Source organism: Stegodyphus dumicola, chromosome 5 (genome assembly GCF_044657685.1).
Source record: "Stegodyphus dumicola isolate Sdum_Otavi_A_Nest chromosome 5, ASM4465768v1".
Taxonomy (NCBI): domain Eukaryota; kingdom Metazoa; phylum Arthropoda; class Arachnida; order Araneae; family Eresidae; genus Stegodyphus; species Stegodyphus dumicola.
Window position 1 is genome coordinate 75,526,162 of NC_140772.1, and position 26,578 is coordinate 75,552,739.

General features: G+C 32.9%; 1 protein-coding gene across 3 annotated transcripts in view; it reads left to right on the forward strand.

Annotated features, from left to right (window-relative positions):
• Window positions 1-26,578, forward strand: part of LOC118186504 (uncharacterized) — a 443,057-nt gene that overhangs the window by 322,402 nt on the left and 94,077 nt on the right. For 2 of the 3 annotated variants that reach the window (XM_085816787.1, XM_085816788.1), the window contains exons 2-3: window positions 7,077-7,109; window positions 12,011-12,151. In XM_085816787.1, the coding sequence (XP_085672913.1) occupies window positions 7,077-7,109; window positions 12,011-12,151 (174 nt within the window). The remainder of the gene's footprint in view (window positions 1-7,076; window positions 7,110-12,010; window positions 12,152-26,578) is intronic. The other variant, XM_085816789.1, reaches the window with a different exon arrangement.

Here is a 26,578-nt window from a genome sequence, read left to right on the forward strand (position 1 = left end):
CAATAGTAAGAACATAACCCAAGGAAAGAAGAAAGTTTCTTGGCGGTGTTGGGAGGTGGGAAATTCTTGATTGCTTTTATTTTTGAATCTTGAGATTCTATACCCTTTTGCGAAATTTTATAACCCAGATATTTAAGTTCTTTAGTTGCGAACTTGCATTTTGAGGCGTTAATTGTAAGACGGGCCTCTTTTAATAATTTAAACACTTCTTCTAGATGTTTAATATGTTGTTCCAACGTACTACTCGTTATAATTATATCATCTAGATAGATTAAAGTTGATTTTCCTAGGACAGGCTTTAGAACAATGTCCATAGCTCTCTGGAATGTTGATGGGGCCCCACACAACCCAAAGGGCATGCGTAAAACTGCATAAGTGCCCGATTTTGTTATAAACGCGGTTTTATGTATGTCTTCGGGTCTCATAGCTATTTGATAGTAAACAGACGTTAAGTCCAAAGTAGTCATGTATCTAGTTGATTTAATGTTTCTAATAATTTCCTCTATAACCGGCAAAGGGTAAACTGGGAATTTAGTAATACTATTCAGTTTTCTGTAATCGATAGCAAACCTCCAAGCTCTTTTATCCGAAGGAGGAAACTCGTTCTTTTTCCTACATAGTACGACTGGACTCGCATACTCACTATTTATGGGCGTTATTATTTTGTTCTTTAACATTTCCTGAATATGTTATTCGATGATTACGTCTTTTTGTTTATCATAGCGATACAGTTTAGTCCTACAAGGTTTATCGGCAGTTAACTGTATCTGATGCGTAACTATTTGACAGCTACCAGGCCTTTCTGAAAACAAGTTTGAAAAAGTACTCACCACTTGCTGGATGGCTTGACTTTCATGGTCATTCAAATGGCTAAGGTCAACTTGCGGTTGTTCCACAGGTTCCACCACACTCTGGTCCATCTCCAGCACGATAGAACTGTCCTGAAAATTCAATTTGGCTCTCGCGGCCCTTAAAAACTCCATACCTAAAATAAGAGAATTTTGCAAATGTTTTACTACAAAAATTAATACTTTGAGGCTTTCCTCTTCTACCTGTATGTTTAATGATAATTTCCCGATGCACTGACAGGTTTTTCCTTGCCCCGCTATAATTTCTGTGTTTTTGTTTTTAAATAATCGTAACCTATAAAAATTCTTTTTGAAGAATGTATCGCTCATAAAATTACCTTCTGCTCCTGTATCGATGAGGGCTTCTACTGGTACATCGCCAACCAGGACTTGTATAATTGGTAGATGTGAGTTCTTTACGATGACCGTCTTTAAGTGTCTTTTTGAGGGTTTTTTTAAAACTTCCGGGGTCTGGACCCTCGCTTTCACAGGCCCCTCTACTCGTCTAAAGCTTTCCTTTCAATTTCTGCATTCTGGGTACGCCGACGTTTGTTTTCAAATTTCCTTTTTGGGCCTTGACCTTCGAGGTTCGATGAGTTAGCTTGATAGCTCTTTTCCCCATAAGAGCGGTTTGCATTTCTGGTCTGCTCATTTGAAGATTGCCTTCGGGTACTTTGAGAATACGATGCCCCTCTAGCTTTTTCCGCTATTCTGCGATTTTGAAACTTAACCGCCAATTCGAAGAGTTCCTGCAATGTGCTTGGGTTTCTAATTTCAAAGTAATCTTGAACAGCAGGTAACAATCTTGGTAAGATTATTTCAATAATCTCCGCGTCGGATTTCTTCCCATACAGCATACCCGTCAGTTTAATTTTTCGCAGAATAAAGTCCGTTAACACTTCTATATCCCGTTAATAGAAACTATATAGTTCGGCTTCTAGCCTTGCTCGATCTTTCACTATGGGGAAGGCTTTTAATAACGATTTTTTGAAATTTTCAAATGTATATGTCTGGCCTCCGAATTCCCCTAATAAAAATTTGCCTATATTCTTCCCCCATAGCGCGGCCTGTCCTCTTAGTGCAGATGTGGCGATGGCAACTTTTTGTCTTTCAGGCACAGGGTAAAGCTGAAAGTGCTTGTCTAGGCCTTCTAGAAATATCGCCACCGAATTTTTTCCGTGGAAATTGACGTTTGGCTTAATTGACGCTCTCATCGTCTGGACCAGGTATCCAAATCCTTCCAATTGGCTTGCCATTTCTTGTTGTTGTCCCGCGGCTTCCATCCGATTTTCGGCCATTTCAGTTCGACAAGTGTTCGGGCGCCAATGTAAAGTTGCGCGCCTCCAACCTACACGCAACAAAGTGGTGACTGCTGAAACTGGAAATTAGACAGAGTCTTGAGAAGGGTTTAGGTACCTTTTTATTCAACTTTAGAAGTTACAAATGCGTGCTCTTGACGGTCACAAACTACGCCGACCCGGCGGTAAAATAAAAATAAGAAACTAAAAAGAGATAATAACAAGAGACTACTACGAGGCTCTCTAAACGTAACTAACCTCACCGCGTTCTAAAATACCGCTGATAATTCAGCAAACTCTGAATATTACGTTGAAAGTTTAACAATTTGCCGAGGCAAGCACACAGGCCGAAACGCGTGGTTATTCAATTTCTAACTAGCCACCTCCACACTCGTGAAGCAAGAAAGCACACTTCGAACTCGTTTCCTTTCTATTTAACTCAGAATACTTCCGCTGATAATTTGAATCCTTGCGCGTTCTACTAAAATTTACATACTCTGGCATTGGCAGTTCCAGGGGAAAGTAAGGCTTGACAGGAAAGATAGTTTAAACTTAAAATAAATGTTAGTTAAAATAAATATAAACCCTACAACGCAAAGACGAAAATTTACCACTATCAGAGCTGGCAGAAACTAAACAGAGCTGGCACCTGCAGCTCAAAAACACTCTTTGTCTAAAAACACAAAACCTCAATTTAAATACTCGTTATCTCATTTGCATTCGGGTGAGGAAACATAAAAGAGAAGTGCAGATCCAAATCATAACAATTGTTTAGTTTAAAATAATAACTTTACACAGTCATATTGTTTATGGCAATATTATAAATGAAGAATTGCAATCCAGATAGAAAACAGAGCTGTTCAAGCATTAAGAAGCAGATATTAATAAGAGGATAAACTTTAAAACATATAAAAAGAATTTCACACTAAAGCTTACCTATAGAATGTTTCTGAAATACAAGCTAATGGAATATTATCTGTGATGTTCTACTTCTAAGGAAAGAGAGGAGACTTTGTTTGAGGAAGAAAGTAATTAAAAACCTAGCTATTATCTTAAACTATGTAAGCATTATTTAAACTATGTAAGGTTTCACTTAGCTAGATGTGCTACCAGTTATATCACAAGAGCACGCACTACCGAATAGAATTTTTTTATATCTTTAGCCAAACAAATTATTGAAAGCTATACAGCTTTGCAAATGATGCTTTATATTTTTAATCTCAAATGTTTCTCTATGAAAATAACTATACTAAAGGAATAAAATATTTCCGCAAAAATTAGATTATTGAGCAGGATAAAGGAAAATATCTAATGTACTTTTAAATAGTATTAATAAATCCAAAAAGAATTATATTTATTTATACTCATGACTCTCTCGTATCAAGTAAAAGAAAATAATGCTCTGAGAAATTTGCGCATTCGCACATCTAATAGAATAATGAAAGTGTTATCTGCTTTGAATGTGAATTACATAAAATAATTTGACAAATGTGACAGGGTATATTAATTGGAAAGCTAAAGCATTCATTTTAATAAAATGAAAGCAGACGTTGCTCTAGTGAGATCATGCAGAAATTCATACCCAACAGGATCAAAGCATAACTTCAGATATGCGTTCTTCCACACCCATCATTAACCCATTTTCATTATCATATTATTGTGGCGCATCTTTTATGTTGTGCTTTTCTGATTAAATGATGTGGACATAGGCGGAGAAAAGTATTCATCTGTATGAATGAAAAATTAACACTTCGGGGGAAACGTTACAAACTATGAATTAATAAATGCATTGGGATGCAATCTGATGTATAAACAATCGTCGGTCGCTACAATATAATATTTTTGTATCATATTTTCTCCAAGTTGCTCAGAAAAAAACGAAATTTGATAAACTTTGGTTTATTTATTTAAACTTTGTAACGAAATGCATTTGAAAATGAAACTTCTGTGATTTTAATGCATTTCATCTATAGATTACTCGTTCACGATACCTTTCTTGATCAATGCATTAACTGAATTGTGAGGAATATACATGAAATCTTAGCATGTGTGATTTGATTAAAGGTTGCCTTTTTTGGTTAAGAATAATGTTATATGGTACATTGAGTAAAGTCAGAACCCAAAGAACGCTTATTTGTCACTGGCTGTTGAATGCTAAGAATATTCCAGTAGTGTGATAGTGGCTAGAAAAGCTCTTATATTTTACAACTGTACAGAATATACCATTTAGCAAAACCTGAAACTGTGTTATCACATTTATTTAATAGATTCAGTTTTTTAACCTTATATTATTGTTACATAATAACAAATGGAGAAATAAAATTGCATCTATGCGAAAGATAAAAATTTGAAAATAGAAGTATTACTCAATATTTAATGCTTATTGAATTATTAATTATTAAATAATATAAGTATTATTCGATAATTAATAATGCAATAAGTATTTTCATAATTAATACAACTAGTTTACGTTATGTGCTAAATTTTCAACTTATTACTTTTTTGCTGTCTAGGCAAAGTTAATTGCGGAGTTTTTTTAACCCTCTCAATAAAAACAAGTTATTTATATTTCGATTCTTTATAACATTTTCAAAAGGACAACACCGAAGCCATGAGGCTCAAACTAGTACTTTCAAATGAGAAAATGAAAAACTTGCTTGTATCCATACATGTAAATATATAATTTGCATATATATATTAAATTTAAAGGGAATTAAGAAAGACAGTATAAATGCTGTGGTGTGGTGTATTTAATTATGGCAAAGCACACTAGGGCTATCTACCTAAGGGGAGGGATGCCTTCGTGGAGGACTTTCTTCGGGAAACTGGCTCGTATACACGTTACACATGGGGAAAACCACGAAAACACCCATGTAACCAGCCCTTTCGCGGCATTCGAACCTCGGACTGAACTACCAGTGTTCAGCGACTTTACCGGCTGGTGGGCCAAACAGTATAAATGAGAAATTATATTCGATATTACTGGAAAATTTCCACCTTACAATGTGATTAATGGAACGTTAATGAATATGTTACCTTAATGCAAAACTTAGATTCTAATACTATTAATACTTCTTTGTAAGTTTATATTGCGTAACAATATTTGAGATGTTCTCCTTGCAGACTAGTGGATATAGTTGCACAGTCTTACTTGTTTTGGTAATATACACTAAGTATAGACTCTAAGTAGAAGTAAACGACTTAACACTATCTCTAGAAAGCAAACAAAAACTTAAGAAGGGTGTAAAAGACCTTTTATTAAGAACTCAAATGGTTGAACAGGAGGCAGCCCCGTTGCTTAAAAATCAGCCAGCATTTATGGCGTAAACTCAAAACGTAGAACTTTAAACTAAAGCTAAGTTTTAGTTATCTAAAGACTAAGTAGAAATGTTAAGCGCGTACGTTGTCTCTAACCTACACTTTTGTAATTTGTTTTAAATTTGGCAAAGTTCAATATTAAAAGTTGGATTTAATTTTAACTGTGCGCGTAAATGGAGATTTGATCTGATGAAAGTATCTCATTGTGAAACATTGTGAAATTCTTTTCGCATTGTCAAATGCTTTAAAAAAAAGAGTTTCTGATTAGATCGTTTTTCTAAATACATCGAGTATTTATTCAGCGTTAATCGGTTCTTAAGTCTGATTTTCCTAATTTAAAGGTAATGAGTCTGTTACAGCTGCTCATTCTAATTAATTCTACTAATCAAAATTTTCAGTTAATTTTTATTATGCGCAGATCTTTTTTGTAACACAGAATTTGAAACATATTTCATTAGTAGATTACAAGTATAATTGCACAGCAATTTTAGCTGATATATGATGGTCTGAAGTCTTTGTATATTCCGCCAACTTGGTGATTTATTCTAAAAGATACTATGATTAATCTTGATAATTTGTTAACAAGGGTTTTAATAACGGTAAATTACTTAATATCTCAACATTTTAAGGCATTAAGTAATTTACCGTATTATAAAACTTGGTTTAAAAACTGTAATTGGAAGAAAACTATGACACATTTATTTGAATTACCGTACTAACTCGCGTGTTTTCTATTCTTTTTATGCTAATTTTACCCCTTAAAACGTGGAGGAAAACAAATAGGCAGAATATAATATTTCTAAAGAAACAGCTTAAACTATTTTCAAAAGTATTATTTTTTATTTACACAAAACAATTTCCTCTTTCTGCGTACTTTACATTGTTGCCATACGTAAGAAGTTTCTAAATCATATGCTCAAACCCTAAAGGGGAAGATACGAAGGGGGAGAAAAGTGCAAATCAAATAGGGTAATTAGATGGTTCAGTTATATTTTTCATAAAAAAAGAAGCTATTAGAATTATAATTTATATGTTAATTTAATTATTTGCAAGTTATTGGTATTTACTTTAAGTATTTTTTAACAATAAAATATTATTTTTAGGAATAAAATTTTATTTTGACTAATAATGAATAAACATTCATTTTACTATAATAATCCGTCGTTAAGCTTTAAAAAAGATATTTTACTTTTTTCTCATTAAAAAGAATTTATTTTTCACGTGCAATGTGAACACTTTGTGTATTGTAATGACAAACTGTGATTGTAACTATTCGTCTATTCTATTATAACTAACAAATTCGTCGGACTTCCTATTTCCATGTAACGTTTAGTGTGATTTTCATATTTTATCTTATTAAGGAATCCTGATTTCATTTTAAGTATACAGAATTCGAAACATTAATGTCAGCCGTGAGGTGAAAAATATTTTACAAGCATGAATTCTTGTTTCGTAAAATAAGAAACAATATCATTTTCTGCCATTTCTAAAGGTTTTTAAAATGTAAATTTGCTGTTGTAATATAATACAATATTTTACTCATATTTAAATATTAAATCTTATATTTCTTTTCTTTTCTTGCTGCTAACGGACTTTTTTTTCAACCAATCAGAGAATGAAAGTGTCCGAAGTGCATTTGGCAGAGGTAAGTAAAGCAACCCATTAATAACAAATAACAGCAATAACCTATATTCGTTTAAGAATAATCAGGTGTAGTAGCTCAAGCTTAAATTTGCTTAAACGTGTTATAGAATAAGAAATGCAGTATTTTACTTGGATAATAAATAATTTATAACTCTGTATTTATTGTTGCATTTTATCCAAAATTTAATCTGCTCAAGAATACCGGAAATAGGTCAAAGAATTTCTATAGGACAATATTATTTTTCTTCAGATTTCATTTTTCAGTTGATAAAACATTGTGAAGTAGTTGTTCGATTTTTTTATTTGAAGAATTTTACTTGAAGGAAAGAAAATAAAATAAAATGAAACTGCACACACACACACACACACACACACACACACATATATATATACATATGTATGTAAAATATAAAAAATACGATGGCTTTTCTCTACGCGAACAGGCAACCTCTAATTAACTTTCCGCAATTATGATCTCCCCCTAGACCAGTACCTTCGAGAACATTCTAGCCTATTACGTAACAGCTACTATAAATAATGAATGCGTGCCATTTTGCGTCAGAAGCTCGCCTCTGCTCCTGTGCTATACATCTCGCTGCTGCTTGATTTATCTTTCCTTTGTTAGAAATAGTAATGACGCATAAAGTTTAAATTTAGTCGTATTTGGTTTAAACCACTATTGAATACGCAATTAGGAGAATTTCATATGAAGTAAAGCATGATCAATGGTGAAAATTGAATTAAAGTTATGGAATAAAGGTGTGCACTTAAAAGTTAAATCATCTTGTCTCGTCATTTGGATTCCGCCTTACCACTCTGTAAAAGCAATGCCTGAACTTTGATGCCAAGCTTCATCACGACTGCTAGAAAATATCACATGTGTATATATATATATACAGTATATTCACGCATGCATTACAATTTGATTTGCTAATTAGAAGTGACGCGTACCTAAGATCCTAAAAATGATTAACTGAGTTTTATGAAGACATGAATCCTTATGATGTCCCGCGGAGCAGAATCTGCAAACAATATGGGAGATATCATTTACGTAGCAGATTCTTAAAGAACCTTCAATGTGTGCATCGAGATGGGTATTCTGAATTAGGTGAAGAAATCATAACATCTAGAAATCATAATTGCAAGTTTGTAGTTAGATGCTTATTAATTGCACTGTGTAATGTATAACATATGGCCGTGTGGAAGGAGTGAGGGAAGAAAATGAAGGTGATATACGTAATTATAAAATCAAACTATTGACTTTGCGTTAAGTAAATACTCTACATATTAGTCCAGAAGATTACACTTTTCAAGCAAACGATTCTGAGGGAAAAAGTCATTTATCTTCCTTTTTTAGATTTGGAGCAATTACGGTAAAAAATCCCATTTCATAAATAAATAATAACTTCAGTTTGAAACAAAAATGGAATCCAAGAAATCAGTACATTATTTCACGCTGAAATTTATGCAAGTATAACTTACTCTTTTTAACTTTTAGCCCACCAGCGGCCGAGCGGTAAAGTCGCTGAACACTGGTAGTTCGGTCCGAGGTTCGAATCCCGCGAACGGGCTGGCTGCATGGGCGTTTTCGTGGTTTTCCCCATGTGTAACGTGTATACGAGCCAGTTTCCCTTAGAAAGCCCTCCACGAAGGCATCCCTCCTCTTAGGCAGATAGCCCTCGAGGCTTTGCCATAATTACACACACACACACTTTTTAACTTTTATCTCGAATTATTGCTTTTATATTTAACTATACAAACATGATACGAGTAGAAATTTGAATTGTATTGAATGTAGTTCCAATTATTCAATTAAAATTCAATAGTTTACGAATAATTAGATTATGAAATGAAGAATTATATGTTTTTCATTATTAGTACATTCAGAAAAATATTTATCTCAGATAAAGCATAGTCAAAATAAATTGGTTTCACTGTACTTATTTACGGTTCTTTTCATGTGTATACGTAAAATGCTTTTGAAAATATAGCCCTTTGAAAACGAATGAATCATTCATGCTAACCCTGTATATAAATAGCAGTAAGAAGGAAATGCGTATTTATATTTAGTTAAAAAAATGGTCATGCACTTATCAAGAAAATCATTTCTTGACTATTTTCAGGGTTTAATGCCAGAAAGGTTTTAAGATGAAATTTAATATCAGCCACATATTGACAAGAATGAGCAAGAGAAATTACTCAAGTGAATCTATTTAGCTTCAGGTACATTCAGTTGGAATAAGTAGGGCAAGAAATGGGCACTGAAGTAAACTTACAATCGGTTGTTTATCCTTAAACTACAGAAAATAAGAATATTTTTTTGATGCACCTTTAATCAAGTTATTCCGCAAGAATTCATTTAAGAGGATTTCTAAGTGTTTTTAGATGAGTCTTAGGTGGACTTCATGATATATTTTTAGCTGGCTGATAGGTACACGTCGCCAAGGATGAAATATTAGGCAAACATTCTCCCTTGAATTTAGTGTAGATTTATATGTTGTAAATATGATGTTTTGAGTTTTCAGCTATGAAACATCTGATAGTTTTTCTTTAAACTTTTATTGCTTCAAATGCTAAGATGCCCTATTTCAACAGGAAATCAAAGCAATGAAAGCACAGAAATGTATTTCAGCTCCTTAGCAAGATATTATTGAGTCAAACCAAAAAAAAAAAAAAAAATGTTTGCATTTTGATAGTTTAGTTTGAAGTAATTAATGCATTTTGATATTAAAAAAGTGAGATGTTCAAGAATTAGATATAAATTTTTATTGCTTTAACCATACGCAAAACTTCATTGAGGTATACAATTTCGCGCATTAATTTGATTTTCGCACTAATTTATAGTTTTAGCTTAATAATTTTCTGGACTAAGATTTCATAAAGTACTTTCTGCGTGTAGTTTGTTTATGTCATGTACCACATGAGCCCATTTACGGCATCCTTTTATATAAGTTTAAAAAATAAAAGGTTATTAAAATTAACAACTTTTAGGGCAAAAATTAAGTTTCAAGTTCTTAATAATTATTCCGTTTGTTAATTGCTACTAGTTTGTGCTACATAATACGTCAAATAAAATATAAATATGAGAATTTTGTACTTAAAAATTAGCAAACGTAGTATAGTAAAATATAGAGAATCTGAATACCGCCGTTGTTATTGTATTGATGTGCAATTCAGTTTTGCAGACTATATGAAAAATTTGAAAAAAGGCATTTTTGTTGATCGAAGCAGGAAAAAGTTTGGTTATTCCTATAAACTATAACAATATTAATATAAACAATAAGTCGACCATAAACTTGAGTATTAAAATATATTTTATTACTGAAGTTTATCGTGAAATTTAAAAACACAAAATTTAAAACTTGCTGAAATTTGAGAAATGAAGCTAATGTTAACAGCAAGATTTCATTTTATATTAGATTTGAACTACAATGATTATTTATTACCTTTTCGGTTTTGCATGTCAGCTGACTTTTAAGGTTTCGAATTAATAGACATTTTCTTGCCACGTTTGTTCCTGTCAGTATAAGTTATACAAAAGTGGCATAAATGAAGCCAAGAGAATTGCATAAAATTCGTTTTGGTTGTATATAAATTTACTTCGCAGAAAATTTTAAATTCAAATTGAATGAAATAATATAACTTGATATTTTATTAAACTAATTAGAGGAATTTGAAAACTAATTATCAAGGAATTATATAAAATGCAAGAAAAACAACGAAAACATAAATACAGTAGTTAAAATAATAATAAATAAGTTGTTAATATTCATAGAAGTGTTTGAAGCTTAATTAAACATTTCATTGAAACTTACAAAAAAAAAATATAAAATTTCAAAACAATGAAGTTGAAATAAAAATACTTAAAACATTTCATTGAAACTTACAAAAAAAAAAAAAATATAAAATTTCAAAACAATGAAGATGAAATAAAAATACTTAAAAAAACAATTAATTTTTTTAAGCCAATATACGAGAATATTTTGGCAATTAATTTGGATTTAGGACCATAAATATTCTAAGTTTTGTGAAAATTGGATAAAATTATCTTTCTTTATTAACCATAAGTGTCGATGTATATAAAAAAATTAGAATTTATATTACAATTATTAGTCCGGAGTAAATAATAAAGCTGCATAGAAGCAAATATTTCATATACTTCGTTGTGATGAATGTATCAAAAATAAACGAAAAACTTTTCATGTTGATTTCACTTATCCAAATCAGGTTTTGAAGTATTTCGAAAGATTACACAGCATTTTACAGTCTTCATTTTCCGATAAGATGTTTGTAACATTAATAAGTCTATAACAGGTGACAGGCAGCCATTTAAAAAAATTGAACAGTACTGGTAATAACTTGAAAATTTAAACGGAAAAATTCTAATGAAACTCCTGGCTTTATAGTTGGGCCTAAAAATAAATGGGCCTAAAAATAAATTAGAATTTAAAACCTTAATAAAATTAAAACCTAATTATGAAAATAGGATACATTTTTAAATATACTTTTTGAATAAAGATACATTTAAATAAGTTAAATATTCTTATACTTAAATGAAATCATTTTTAAAAGCAATTTTGCGTTATTTTTATATACTGATTTGAAATAGACTTTGCAATCTGAATACAGACTGCTCGATGACATTTATCTCTACAAAAGCAATTGAAAATTTCATAAAAAATAATTAATAAATATATTTCAGCATAAATTAACAACACTAACGCAAAACATTTACACTCTTAAATATGAAAGCTGTTTACTGAAGATCTATAATGGGTGTCACGAGTAAATTTTCTGCAATATAACATTTGACGTAGCCTTTAATGTGATAATTTATTCAATCATCCAATATTTAATGCATTTCAAAATTATTATTAGTAGAATTTTTATATTCTTCTTTAGGTGTAGGTTTTTACATTGGAGAACCTTGTGAGAGCACATGTAATAGTATCCTTTTCCATGTTTACTGTAACCGGACAACCGGACGCTGTGAATGCCATGACCATTATCCTGTAAACATAGAGAACAAAGTCTGCGTCAAAGGTAAGTTTAACTCTCTGTTAAGAAAAGCTTCCTGTAGTCTGCTACTCTAAAATAGGCACTCCAATGCAATTGCCAGTCTCCCATTTGTGATTGTAACTCGTGGCGTTATCACCGCATAACATTTATTTTCTCCTGCTCGTTTGAGAATGCACTTCAACTCAATCTTCATTCGCATGCTTTTTATGAAGATAAACCGAAAAAAAGTGGGGAAAACCTTAAGAGAATCGCCTTTTTTCCACAGCCGTTTGCAGCCGTATTGCGCAGAAGAAAATAACTTTGAAGTTTCTATTTTAAAGTAACAGACTATAATTATTTGCAACTTGCTTTAAAATGGTATTAAGCAATGTTTTTTTTTTTTTTTTTTTTTTTTTTTTTTTTTTTTTTCCCAATGGCGGGCCATCAGCCGACTTCGGCGCTTGGCCGCAACTAAGACCATAAGTGGTGGTCACTTTATTATGGAGGCACATAATGGATGGGCCACCTTTGCTTCCTATGTAGGGACGGACAACTAAAACCATGCATTCTCCGGGATTCGAAAGCGAGCCTTTTGGTATCGCACTAACCACTATACCGTCTAGGCGACGTATCACGCGATGTAAGGTGAACGAATATCTTTAATATGCCTCAAAATTGTCTACGATATAAATATGTTCAGACTATGCATTTAATTATTGAATTGCCATATGGTGTCGTGCTCTGTTAATTTAAAAATTCTGAAAATTTGAGTTCTTCAGTATTGCCATAATATTCTAAAAGTTTGTCCTCGAGGAGAAAAATGTCCATAAAAGATTTTGATGTTTTAATTTATCAATCCTTATTACAAATATATCCACGCGAAATATGATTTTTATGTTCATTTTACAATTAACATTCCTTTAAAATAAAAGAATTTAAATAAAAGTAAATACATTTTTCTGATCAGTTTTTCTGATCAGTTTTCTGATCAGCTACTTCTTTTTAACCTCTTAATTCGTACAGAATGTTTACATTTATTTCGATATGAATTATTAAACGTAAGATTATGTCTGCTGTGTAGAATTTCTAGTTTAATTTATTGCCTATATAATACTAGAGCTCTTGAAGTATTAATGAAGTTCGTGATTCTATCACAAACGTTAAAAAATCAAACCTTGCGCCAGAAATTTCCTTTAGAGTTTACTTTCAAGTACTTTTGTATTTCTGTTTCATTATTTAATATCCAACATTAGATACTATGCAGTAATATGGGATGTACCGTATTGTAAGTTAATAATGACACTTTTGTATAACTTATATAATGTAAAATTATTCTTTATATCATAATAGCTGAAATATTCCGAAAATAATGGATTATTATTTCTGTTTCAAACTAATATTAACTTAAACAAAGTAGTATTTAAATAAAGGAAATATTAGTACCGTACCTTATTGCTGGAATCCTTACTTTTACGAATATTGGGTTTGCATTATTTTGCTTTTACGAAACACGTACACTTATAACTTTTATGATTGGTGAAGAAAACCGAAGAAGCTTCTGAGTTTTAATATAACAGGAGAAAGTGGCATTTAGCATACAAATTTAAAACACTTAATGATTGACAGATGAAAATTGAGTTAAAAAAAAGAATCATTCTAAACAGTTAGCACTCTGTCGTATTTCATACCACATTAGCCGAAGTCGATGATAAATTACGATTTTCAACAGTGTGACAAGCAGATATAATAAATGGAGAAGCGGTCAGACGGAAGCAAGTAACAATAAAATATTCACAGATTGATAATATGTGTTTCTTTTTAAGCTGCAGCCTCTTTTATTTCTTACACCTACCTTGACCATTATCCGACATCGCACTTTAATTCCTGTTACTCCTCTTGAAACTCTAACAGCACAGTTTAATGCATCATTGCCACTGTCACTAACTCTAAAATCCTGTTAACACTAGTCTCTAATAACTCAATTGGAATTGCATTCAGAATGTCGCTTAACTACATCAAAGTCGTTTCGTGTTCAGTATGATCGGGCTTTAAGGCCTTCTGATGCGCTGAATGCTATTTGCAAGACGAAACTATGTTGTATAGCTACACACTAATCTCATATATTTGATTTTACGTTTATTATGTATTTTCGTGTTGTTTGGAATAGAAAGTAAATTTATTTTCAGTCCCAAGAACGCATAAATAATTAGTGCAGCATTTACTTAGTTTCTTTGAAAGACTACAATTATTGCCGTTTCAAAAATATAGATAATTTTCGTTAATGCTAAAGACCATAGTTCCAGATTATTCGAATAATATTAAATATATATTCATTGGGCTTATTTTGTAGAAACCCTTTCCCTTTTGGACAGTTAGGAGTCTTTCAATAGATCCTTAGGTACAACTTACACGCACTCGCACACACACATACACCATAAAAAAAGGGACAGTTTTATAGCTGCCCCTCTACTGGACCCACTGCCGAAATTTTCTGTGTCTCGAAAGCGCGGCTCAGGCTATATATTAGATTTATATATTGCATTATTCTAACATAAATATTTTGACACAAAATCGTAATTTTTTTGAAATAACATACCAATTTTTCTCCTATTTCAATTCTACGACTCAAATTTTGGTCAAATATCAAATTTTGTAAAATTTGGTGAGAAACTTACAGGGAAATTTTAAAATTTAGCTTGGCGCATTCACTTGACGAACGTCTTAATTTATAACAACCTATTTTCCTTTCTTTTTTTTTTTTGTGCATGAGAGGAAAAAAGGTGCATTATTATTCCTATTTTGAAATGATTTTAGCGAATTACGTGTGCGAAGCACATTAGACGTTATAATCGCTTATAACAAATACACCAAATTTCAAACCCCGCCAAAATGTAAATTCTCGTGTATCTTATAAATTTTGAAAAAAAAAAAAAAAAAAAAAAAAAACCTCTAATATATTTTGCAGGCATGCTTACAAATACACTTACTTTAAGATGATGGTAAAACTTTTATAGATTATAATTCAAAATTTTTGAGAAACATTTATAAAAATTATTTTAAAATAAATCAGAAAAAATGGGGGAATTTTTATTTGGAATGAACCTAAATTTCGAAATGTGTAAGAAAGAATCAAATAAGTTTAATAAAAAAAGATATGTTAATAAATATATAACAAATTCAATTAACATACAGGAGCTAAAATTTTGAGAGCTAATTTGTTTACAAAACTTGGCACTTTGGCATAATCTGAGTCATAGAATCGAAATGTCCGATTGTGTATATATTAGATTTATATGTAACATTTTAAGTCCAATTTTGTGTCAAATTACCTATGACACAAAAATGGACATAAAATGGTATATATAAATCTAATATATATCTAAAGTCGCGCTTTTGAGACATGGAAAACGTAATTTAAATTTAGACAATCCAGCTGAATGGGAGATATAGAACTGTCCCTTTTGTATGTGTGTGTGTAAGGTGTACATTCAGTCGTTGATGTTAAAATGTGTGTAGGATATTCTATTTTACACATTTTCAGTGCACTGTAAAATTCCTTTTTTGTAATCAATCAATTCAGTCATTTTTACGTCTGAACGTTTTAGCTACTATTCAGTTTTTGATTTCGAGTTTTAATACGCAAGCCTATTGTAAGAGTGAAAAGTAAAGTTATGCAAATTAATCTGAAATAAAATAATTTTCAAATGCGTAAACTACTTACAACAAATATTAGCAGAAACTCATTAAATGAATATCATGACTAAATTACTCCTTTGTGGACATTCAATCAATAAATCATCAAGGAGTGCGCGGCGTATACAGGGTTTTCTGAAGATATATTTTCCAATTAACTCTACATATTATTCTGAATTATTACGAAAAATAGAGTTATTGTAAAAGAAAATCATCATCGCAAAAAAAAAAAAAATAAAATAAAATAAAATAAAATAAAATAAAATAAAAAATTGCGCGATTGTGTGAAAATATATGGTAAGGTTAACTAATATAAACATGTGAATGCATAAATTATCAAAATAATTTTTCGTGAATTATTTATTTCACCTATCATAATCATCGAAAGAACATTTTCGATTCTATTCCTTTTAAATGGAATGGAAAGTTTAAAAAAGATTTATTCACCGATAAGACCAAAAACCGATAAAGCTCTCAAGTAATGAAAGCAGAAGAGCAAAATAAACATTTTGATTGTGAATCTTTGAAGGTTTATCTTACATATGTTAAATCTGTTCTTTTATATGATTAAAAAAGAGGCAATAAAAATTCAGTTGCTTTACATATTTCATTCAAAATGGTATTGATCAATGAAAATTTGAATTTGTCTTTTTGCTCTTTATCTTTCCCAACGCACTAGCTCCGTTTTTACAACGAATGCATATGTTTAAAATTACCTTTTCCTTCTCGTAAATTTAAATATTGTAACACGTAGAATTTATTTTTGGTTTTTATTTAAATAAATCTATATGGAGCAACGGACATTTCTAGCTGTTGGATAAAAGTGATGCAAAATAAAAATCGATCCTTCTTTATGTTTGCTTACCTGTTAGTGCATGGCCAATTCATTAAATTATAAAATTTCAAGATGCAAACTCTTCTATTTTTATTTAACAACATTTTATTACAGGAATAATGACTTGGCTAGTATATTCTGAAGAGTTATAAAGAGTAAAAATTTGAATAATTTAACAGAACAGTATAATCATTATTTGATTAATACAAATTTTTCTCTCTTCAGAAATCTTATCTACAATATATTTAAGCAAATTGAGAATTAACTCAGTTTTACAGATTTTGCTACATGTTTGATTGCTTTCTGAAACAATTTGTTATTAGATTACTTTATAGAAGATATAACCCAATCTTACTTATTTTATTTTAATGATTAATAAAAGTAGCTTTAAGAAATCGAAAAATGTCGCCACACTGTTTAACAAATATTTATTTATTTTATTTGGCATACTATTTTACGTCAATATAAAAATACACTCCCAAACTTATTCTCTCTGAATTCAATGAAACTTTGTTCTCTTCTTTTGCTGTGAAATTATAGTACAATTTTAACAAATCCACATAAATGCATTTTATTTCCAGCAGAATTCAAGTACATCAATAAAGGAAATGTCATTCCTTTTGTTAATACTTCTTCTATAAGTAACTTAAAAAATAATTTGAAACAAAAGGAACTAGATAAATCAAATAGAGTAAACAATCAAAAATAAATTCTAGACTCATCCGTAAAGAGAACAACCTTCCACTGATCAGCTGTCCAATGTATGTGTTGACGTGCCCACCTCAAAAGTTCTCTTCTATGACATTCAGCTTTGTAAGCGCAAATGAACAAAATGGCTAAACCATCGAAACGAATCCTGCAAAATTTACAAACATTACGTTGATTCTTGTTGTTTAATTTCTTCAATAATCGTTATTCAGCGTGTTATTTTAATCTAAATCATAAAATAATTTTAAAATAAAATCGTTCTGCATGTTTTTAGAATTATTAAGTTGAAAATATTTGCAAATTATAACCAACACATTTTTCTTAAGCATAGGCTAAATATATGCTTCCTTTTAAACAGAACAGTTAAGCTTTTACGACCTATCCAAGCCATCTCATAGTTTCGAAAGTTCGAAATAGCCTATTTGTTATCAGATGATCACAAACTTCATGCCTAATGCCTTCATGCCTTCAGGTTTCAAATACGATCTTTGCGTTTCAACGGTCACAGTACCCCAAAATGCTTGCAGAATCCATTGCGTACACTCCGCATTTCAAAACGCCGTACTTTAAAAAAAACGCAACTGTACATACAGACTTCCAAGTCAAATGCCGCATCATACATAAAATTGGAATTAGCAATATTCGAACAGTTCATAACAATAAAGTAATGGTGAAATGTGCTTCGGGATATGATAAAGAAAAACTGTTTACTGCTTTGCAGGAAGACTCATCTATTTTGAATCCCTCTATTCCAAGACGAAAATATCCTACAGTTTTACTTAAAAATGTGCCAAACAGCATTAGTAATGATGAACTGTTAAAAATTATTGAAGAACAAAATCCTGAAATTACCGTGAGTGATGAGACTTGGAAAGACGTTAAAGTTCGCTTTACTTTAAAAAAGTTTCAACGTGAGAGAAGCGTGGTTATTGAGGTTCATCCTTCTGTGCGCAAGCGTATTTTAAATTTTGGGCGTATTAAAGTGATGTGGAATATGTGTAAAGCTGAAGATTTTGTTGTTTTAAATAGATGTTTTAAATGGCTACCACAGAAGTCTTGATTGCAGAAATCCCTTGGCTTGTTATTGCTGCTCTGGTGAGCATAAGAGTTCAGAATGTGATAAAAAAGAAGTGCAAGTGTGTATTAATTGCATAAGATTTATTAAAAAGACGAAAAATGCAACTAAGAAAGTTGATGTAAATCATAAGCCATTTTCTGGAACTTGCCCCAGCCATACATTTATGATGAATCTTGCAGCTTCAAAAATTTATTATGGGTAAGTCCGACAATTTGTCTGTTTCTTTTGTGCAAATTGGACTTAAATCATACAGTTTATAATACTGTTGTTCTAGATATAAAAATCAATGGATTTGACTTGACTATTTGTTCCGCTTATTTCGAGCCCCAAACTAATATTGACATAGAACTATTAAAAATTTCACAAATTTTAACGATGAAGAAACCATGCAATTTTTTATGTGGTATGGATTCGAATAGCAAATCAGCGATTTGGCATAGTCCTATTACTGATGCTAGGGGAGCGAAACTTAGTGATTTTATTAGTGCGAATCATTTGTTTCTACTTAATGAAAATCGCGGACCTATTTTCTGCTCCACGCAAGGCTCGAGTTTTATTGACCTTACGCTTTGTAGCTTAGGACTGCTGCCATACGTTCAAGGTTGGGATATCTCTGAGGAAGATTCTCTTTCTGACCATAAAATGATTATCTTTGAACTTGTTTTATGCCGTCCGATTATATCTTCTAATTTGTGTACTTTTAATTTAAAAAGAGCGAACTGGTTTTTATTTACTGAACTTTGTAAGAGAGAATTGTGTAACTTGAATATCCTTCTTAACAGTTGCTCTGATTGTATTGTATTAGAAAATGTTGTAAACAGACTTTCTACCGTTGTTTTTAATTGTGCTTTACTTTCAATTCCGATGAAGAAAAGTAAGAAGAATGGGGTCACTTGGTGGTCTAAGGAAATTGATTCTTATAGAAAGCATGTAAATGCTGCTAGGCGTAGATTCCAGAGAGAAAGAAACTGTCTTCTTAAAAATATTTATAAAATTAAATATTTCGAATTGCGGCATAAGTACAAGGCTAAATTAGCTAATGCTAAGCTTGAGTCGTGGAGAAATTTTCTATCAACTATTACTGTTCACAATGTCTGGAAATCTATATATAAGTATGGGGTCAAGACCAATTTTGCGAAAAAGATTGAGATTTCGGGAATTAAACTCCCGGATGGCAGTGTTACTTCGAGTTTGAGTGATACAATTGTTGCTATAATGACAAAGAATTTCCCAAGAGATAATGCGCGTGATGATAGAAATTCTCATAGAACTATGCGCATTGAGTCCGATGGACCTTATATTTCTTTTATGGACTGTCTGTTCTCTACTTCAGAAGTTAACAGTGTTATTAAAACTCTCAAGAAGAACAAATCACCTGGGCTTAACTCTCTTTCTAATGAAATGATACAGCACTTTCATGCGGTGGATAGCACATTTCTACACAAACTTTTCAACCTTTGTTTACAATTAGAAGTTTTTCCAGCACAATGGAAGAGAGCTCGGGTTGTTTTGATTCCTAAAACGTTAGATACAAGAACCCCTTATCTTGATAATATTAGATGCATTAGTCTTTTGCCTACTTTGGGAAAATGTCTTGAAACTCTCTTCATTAACAGAATAAATTGGTATTTGAGACAAAAATGCTTTTATAATGATTCTCAGTTCGGATTTACTCCTCGGAAGTCCGCTGAAGACGCCATTATTCGCCTTTGTAATATCTTGCAGTGTGCAAAGAAAATGAAGTATACTACACTTCTTATTTTCCTGGATTTCAAAGGAGCTTTTGATAATGCTTGGTGGCCAACTATCTTAAAAATTTTAAAAGATGCTGGTATACCACATAATATCTATAACCTTCTTAAAAGCTTCTTGAACGAGAGGACTGTTGAGCTTCAGCTTGGGAACGAAGCTAAGATTTATTCTCTAGAAAAAGGCTGTCCTCAAGGTTCTGTATCCGGACCTACTCTTTGGAACATAATCATAAATGATCTTTTAAGTCATCTCGACGGTTGTTTAAAAATTGCGTTTGCAGACGACTTACTATTAATTTTCCAAGGAAGGATTTTGAATAACATTCTTTTGAGAGCACAAGAAGTTCTAGATTTTGTCTCCAGTTGGGCGATTTCTCATAAACTCACTTTCAATCCTTCAAAAAGTAAAGTTATGCTTGTTCCCAGTACGTTTGATGAACAAAATATTGCTTCTTTGATGCTCGATAATTCTCCGTTGGAATTTGTAGAAAATGTTAAATATCTTGGTGTCATTCTTGACCAAAAATTAACATGGAAAAAGCACATTGAATTCTTTTCTGCTAAATGTGAAAAAATTATTAATGGCTTTCACCGAATTGCCAAAAGTACTTTTGGAGTAAGCTACGATGTTAAGAAACTCATGTATAAGCAGTGTATTGTACCTTTCATTTCGTACGGCTGTCGTGCTTGGGGACATGTTCTTGCCAAGAAGGTTAACAAAAGAAATTTAAGAAAGATTCAACGGAGAATTCTTCTTCGTATTATTAGTGGTTATAGAACCTTAAGCTATGAGGCTACTTTTGTTCTTGCAGGAGTTCCGCCTATTGATTTTGAATTTGAATATAAGAATAATATTTTTGAGTCATTGGCAACTCATGCTTCGGAAGACTGTATGGAATTGTCCCCTTCACTGATCTTCCTCATCCCGCTTCTTTAGAACCCATAAATTTCGGCGATTATAAAGAGACTGCTGAAATAAATTTTCATATGGTTTTCTTTACAGATGGCAGCAAGATGAACAACAAGGTTGGCCTTGCATTTGTTCTTTTTGAAGGCCATTCCGAGATTTGTTTTCTTAGACACCGTATACGGAATGAATGTACAGCTTTTCAAGCAGAACTTCTGTGCATTTATCTTGCCGTCAAATGGATCCAGGATCATGGGACAACATCCTCAAAGTACCTTATTTGTTCTGATTCTCTTTCTTCTCTTCAACTTTTGAACAGTATTACCAGCTGCGATAAATTAGTTATCGAAACCCTAGTAACTGTTAGTTCACTTAGAATTAGAGGTATTGATATCTGCTTTGCTTATGTGCGTGCTCATCATGGTTTCTACGGAAATGAAAGAGCTGATTTCTTAGCTAAAGATGCCTTAAATTTACCCATTGATATCAACATTAGCATTCCAAAGAGTTATTGGAAGTCCTTTCATTATAAAAAGCTTTTAGCTGTGTGGAATGAGAAATACATTTCATCTTGTAATGCGGAAGTCACGAAAAAGTTCCTTCCTTCTATTTACCATAGACTGAATTCCGAGTCTTTCCTCTCGTTAAATTTTAAAGTGTCTCAGTTTTTATCTGGTCACGGTAAATTTGCAAGTTATCTGTTTCGTTTTAATCTACGATCAAACAATTTATGTGAATGTTCAAGAAGAGTTCCTCAGGATGTGGAACATTTGATTTTCTCGTGCCCTACATTTGATGGCCCTAGATTATGCTTACAGAACGATTTGAAAAAGTTCGGAGTGACTTGGCCAGTGAACTTATCTGTTTTCGTGAAGTCCAGACTGCTGTTCTCTGCTTTTGTTCGCTTTATTTATGCATGTAATTTTTAATGTTTATTTATACATGTAACCTTCCGCATCATTAAAAATAATAAAATATTAATATGGAGTTTCTTATAGAGAATGTGAAGCACATCAATAGAAATTTCTTGCAACGACTGTGGTGCCATTTTCAAATCAGCAACCAAGCTGGAGCAGGCTTATACTGAAATATATGACTGAATTTAGGGATACAACGTTAAGAAAATAAAATGAAAATGCAGAAGAAACTTACAAACATTATATCCTAACAACAAAATTAGTCATTTTCCAATTAATATCCTTTCATCGTGAATGCCACATATTTATTTAGACTAGGCATCCTTCTTGTATAGTCCGTACTTATTCATAAATTTAAAAAAGATATGGCATGATATTAATTGATAGTAGTACAGGAAGGTAACTTCTACATAAGCGCTCGAACAGTGGTTATTTCAGAGCAATATTACTAACACTACTCTTCGGAATTTAGTGTTATCTTTTTCATCATATCTTTTTTTAATTCATAAATTTAAAAAGATATGGCATGATATTAATTGATAGTTGTACAGGAAGATAACTTCTACATAAGCGCTCGAACAGTGGTTATTTCAGAACAATATTACTAACACTGTAAGGATCTTAAGTTTTACTAACGTTTATTTTATTTTAAATCTTTACTATCACTTCTTATTTTCTACTTCCTGCCAGAATTATAAGCGTTAAGGTTTTTATGCAAAGTTTGTCTGGCGAACGCCAGGTATTTAAGTTGTGGCTTTTTGCCAAGCGAGAGAGAGGAAGCAGTGAGTCGAAGCAGGCCGCTTAGAAGTTACGCAGTTGCTTGTTGCCTTCCAGGCCAGAGGTTTTAATCCTCTTGATAAATTTAAACGTATTGTAGTGTTCACAGTTCTCTGTACTACATACGCTTCCTGTTAATATAAGGCCAATCTTCCACGTTTATTATTCTAAAGTTAAATTAGAGTTTAGTTTTATTTTTATACTTTTACGTTTTGACCCCAAGTAGCGGGTCGGTGTATTCCGAAGTACGGAAGTCATTGTAAATAGAGAAAAATAAAGGGTTTTGTATACCCTTCTTGTGTATCCTGTTTACTTCCCACAGTTCTAACATAGCTTTAGTAAGCTCTCTGTTCCGAGTCAGGTCTTTGCATGTTCCCGAAGAAGGTTAGAAGGAACATTGAACTTGATAGTGGCGCCCAACGAAGAAGAATAACCATGGCCGAGTTTCAAGAAGAACCTGTGCTGCCTGCCGAAACGGCTCAGAATACAGAAATGCCAGCTGCCGCCCTGGAAGGATTTGGTTACATCGTCCAGACCATGCGCGCTTCGATGAAACCAGAAGCAACATTTAATGGAAACTCACCGGTAACCAGTTTTTTGGAAAAATTGGACGACCACTTCATGCTCTACCCCGTGCACGAGTTTCAAAAAGTTACCTTAGCTACCAGCGCTTTGAGGGGCCAAGCGCTTAACTGGTTCAAATGTATAGGCAGAAGTCTCTTGGGTCAAGCAGGAAGTCCCACCTATACTTACGAAAATTTCAAGACTGCCCTACTAAAAGCCTTCCCTGTTGTAAGGGATCGTGCGAAATTAGAAACGGAACTTTTCAGTATATATCAGCAAAGAATCGAAAATCTCTCAAGCTTTATTTTAAGAAAAATTCACATCTTCAAACTCTTGTATGGAAACCGTCCGGATCCTGAAATAATTCAAGTGATTTTGCCGAGGTTACTGCCCCAAGTGCAAGACTTTATTGAATTAAGAAATCCGACTACACTGGAAAAGTTATTTGAGCTAGCAATCCAGTTTGAAAGTAGAAGAACGGCGGACATCGAAAGAAGACGCCAATATCAACAGCGAAACCAATTTGGTACGCCAAGACTACAGCAAACTCAAGCACACGGCTACGGAGGCAAAGCGAATCAGTGGGCAAGGAAACCCGAGCATTCAAAAACAGCCGGCGAACGTCGACAGTTCAATAGCAACCCAGGAAAAAAGTCTCAAGGCCAGTGGAAAAAGAAGGAAAGCATGGAAACAAAAAAGGATTTAAACTAAAACGGATTTCTGCTGACGGGAGGGTGCGGAAATCCGAAGGCCACGAAAACCCCTCTTCCTTCAAGTTAAATACAGTAATGGTGAAAAATTTGACTCTTCCGAAGATTGAAGTGTTGGTGAATAATATCCCAGCCACCGCACTCCTGGATACAGGCGCGCAGTGTTCCTGTGTGGCAGAAGATTTTTTTAGGAAGTATTTTCGCAAATACCGCATATATAATTCGGATAATACGACAGTGTTAGCGGCGCAAGGAGAAAAATGTAAGTGCATAGGTAAACTACCGTTGTATATCCGTATCAAGGACGAACAAGTAAAGGTGATGTTTTTTATAGTAAAGAATCTGAGAGCACATATAATTTTAGGAATAGATTTTCTTTCAGACGCACAAGCAACACTGGATTTTAATGAAGCGTCCCTTAAGCTGACAATGAAACCAGTTCGTACTGAAAAGGCTGAACCACCAATGTTAAATCTGGACCACCTCCCTAATGACGAGCAAGGAAGAATACGACAAGTGGTAAGTGAATTTGCTTCGTTATTTAGTGATATTCCAGGATTTACTCAGGTTACTAACCATAGTATTGACACCGGAGATGCAATGCCAGTTCGCCAAAAACCATACCGGTATGATAAGAATAAGGAAAAAATTATAGAATGGTATATTACCGATATGCTACGTAAAAAGATCATAACGCTCATCTCAAGTAGTTATGCTAGCCCGGTGGTTTTATGTAAGAAAAATAATGATTATCCTTTGACGCATCCAAAAAGGTGGAGATTCGCTATTGATTACCGTAAATTAAACTCCATAACTAAATATCCGGTATATCCGTTAACGATCATTGAAGAAATTCTAAAGAACATAAAATCAACCAAATTTATGACGACTTTAGACTTAACGACTGGTTATTTTCAAATAGGGCTTAGGCCTGAGGACGTGCCTAAGACTGCTTTTATAACCACGTCTGGCACTTATGCATTTTTGCGTATGCCGTTTGGCCTTTCAGGGGCCCCGGCAACATTTCAGCGATGAATCGACATTGTGTTAAGGCCTGTTCTCGGAAAGTCCACATTTATCTATTTAGACGATATCATTATTACTAGTGATAATCTCGACCATCATGTACAGGATTTAAGACAGGTGTTTTCTTTAATAAATGAGGCCGGTCTAAAAGTTAATGTAGAAAAGTGCAAATTTGCAGCCCCTGAATTAAAATATTTAGGTTACAAAATATCTCAAAAAGGAATCGAGACAGACGAATCAAAAATAATCGCTGTACAAAAGTATCCGACTCCAAACACGGCAAAGAAGCTCTCTTCTTTTCTAGGACTTTGTTTATATTATAGGTCCTTTATAAAAGATTTTGCGGCTATCGCTGAGCCATTGTTAAAATTAAAAAGGAAAAAGGCTAGATTCTCGTGGACGGCCGAAGCCAATAGTGCTTTCGAAAAATTAAAACAAGCATTAACGCAAGCCCCTGTGTTGAAATTTCCTGAAAAGGATGAAAATTTAGAAATTTCAGCGGATTATGCGGTAGGAGCGGTACTTTCGCAAAATCAGCAACCCGTGGCATTTTTAGCCGAACTTTAAATCAAACACAAAGAAACTATTCCGCGACCGAGAGAGAGGCACTTGCAGTTCTGTTAGCAGTGCAAAAGTTCCGAGTCTATTTTGGAAAGGCGCCGATAACAGTATACTCTGATCATGCGGCGGTAACTAGATTGTACTCAGGGAAAAATTTATCCCCAAGGTTAATAAGATGGGCACTCAAGCTGCAAGAATATAATCTGGTAATCAAGCATACTCCCGGAAAGGAAAATATCGTAGCAGATGCCCTATCAAGAATTAAAATAGATGAACAAGGTAATACCGTAAAGGTGGCAATGCTCACAGCATGTACAATAAATTCCCGAGAAACTGTAATAACCGAACTGGGTAAGGATCCTGAGTTTGGAAGTATTTATGAGTATTTAAAGGATCCTGAAAATTTTAGCCACCAAGATATTGTGGCGACAAGAAATAGGGCGGCCCATTACGAACTAATAGATGGTCTATTATTCTATAAAAAAACTACGAATTCCAACAACGAATTTCGACCTGTTATCCCAGCTAGTCTTAGATTAAATATCCTGCAGGAGCTCCATGACAGCCCTTTAGCTTCTCATGCTGGTATTCGAAAACTATCCAACGCGTACGCGAGGCAGTCTACTTTCCTGAACTGCAAAAGTTAACAAGGGCGTATGTCCAGTCCTGCCCAACATGTCAAGCAGTTAATTATATTAATTTCCGCCCGGCCGGGTTTCTAAATAGTATTAAATCCGAATTTCCAAATGAAATAATTGGCATCGATTTATTGGGCCCTTTCCCAAAAAGTCTAAATAAAAGTCGCTATCTCCTTGTTATGGTTGATCATTTTAGTAAATGGACCGAAATTGTTCCCTTAAAACGAGCCTCCGCGAAATTAGTTACTGATTCTATTTTAAATAAATATATTTTAAAATACGGGGCGCCCCTAAAAGTTATATCGGA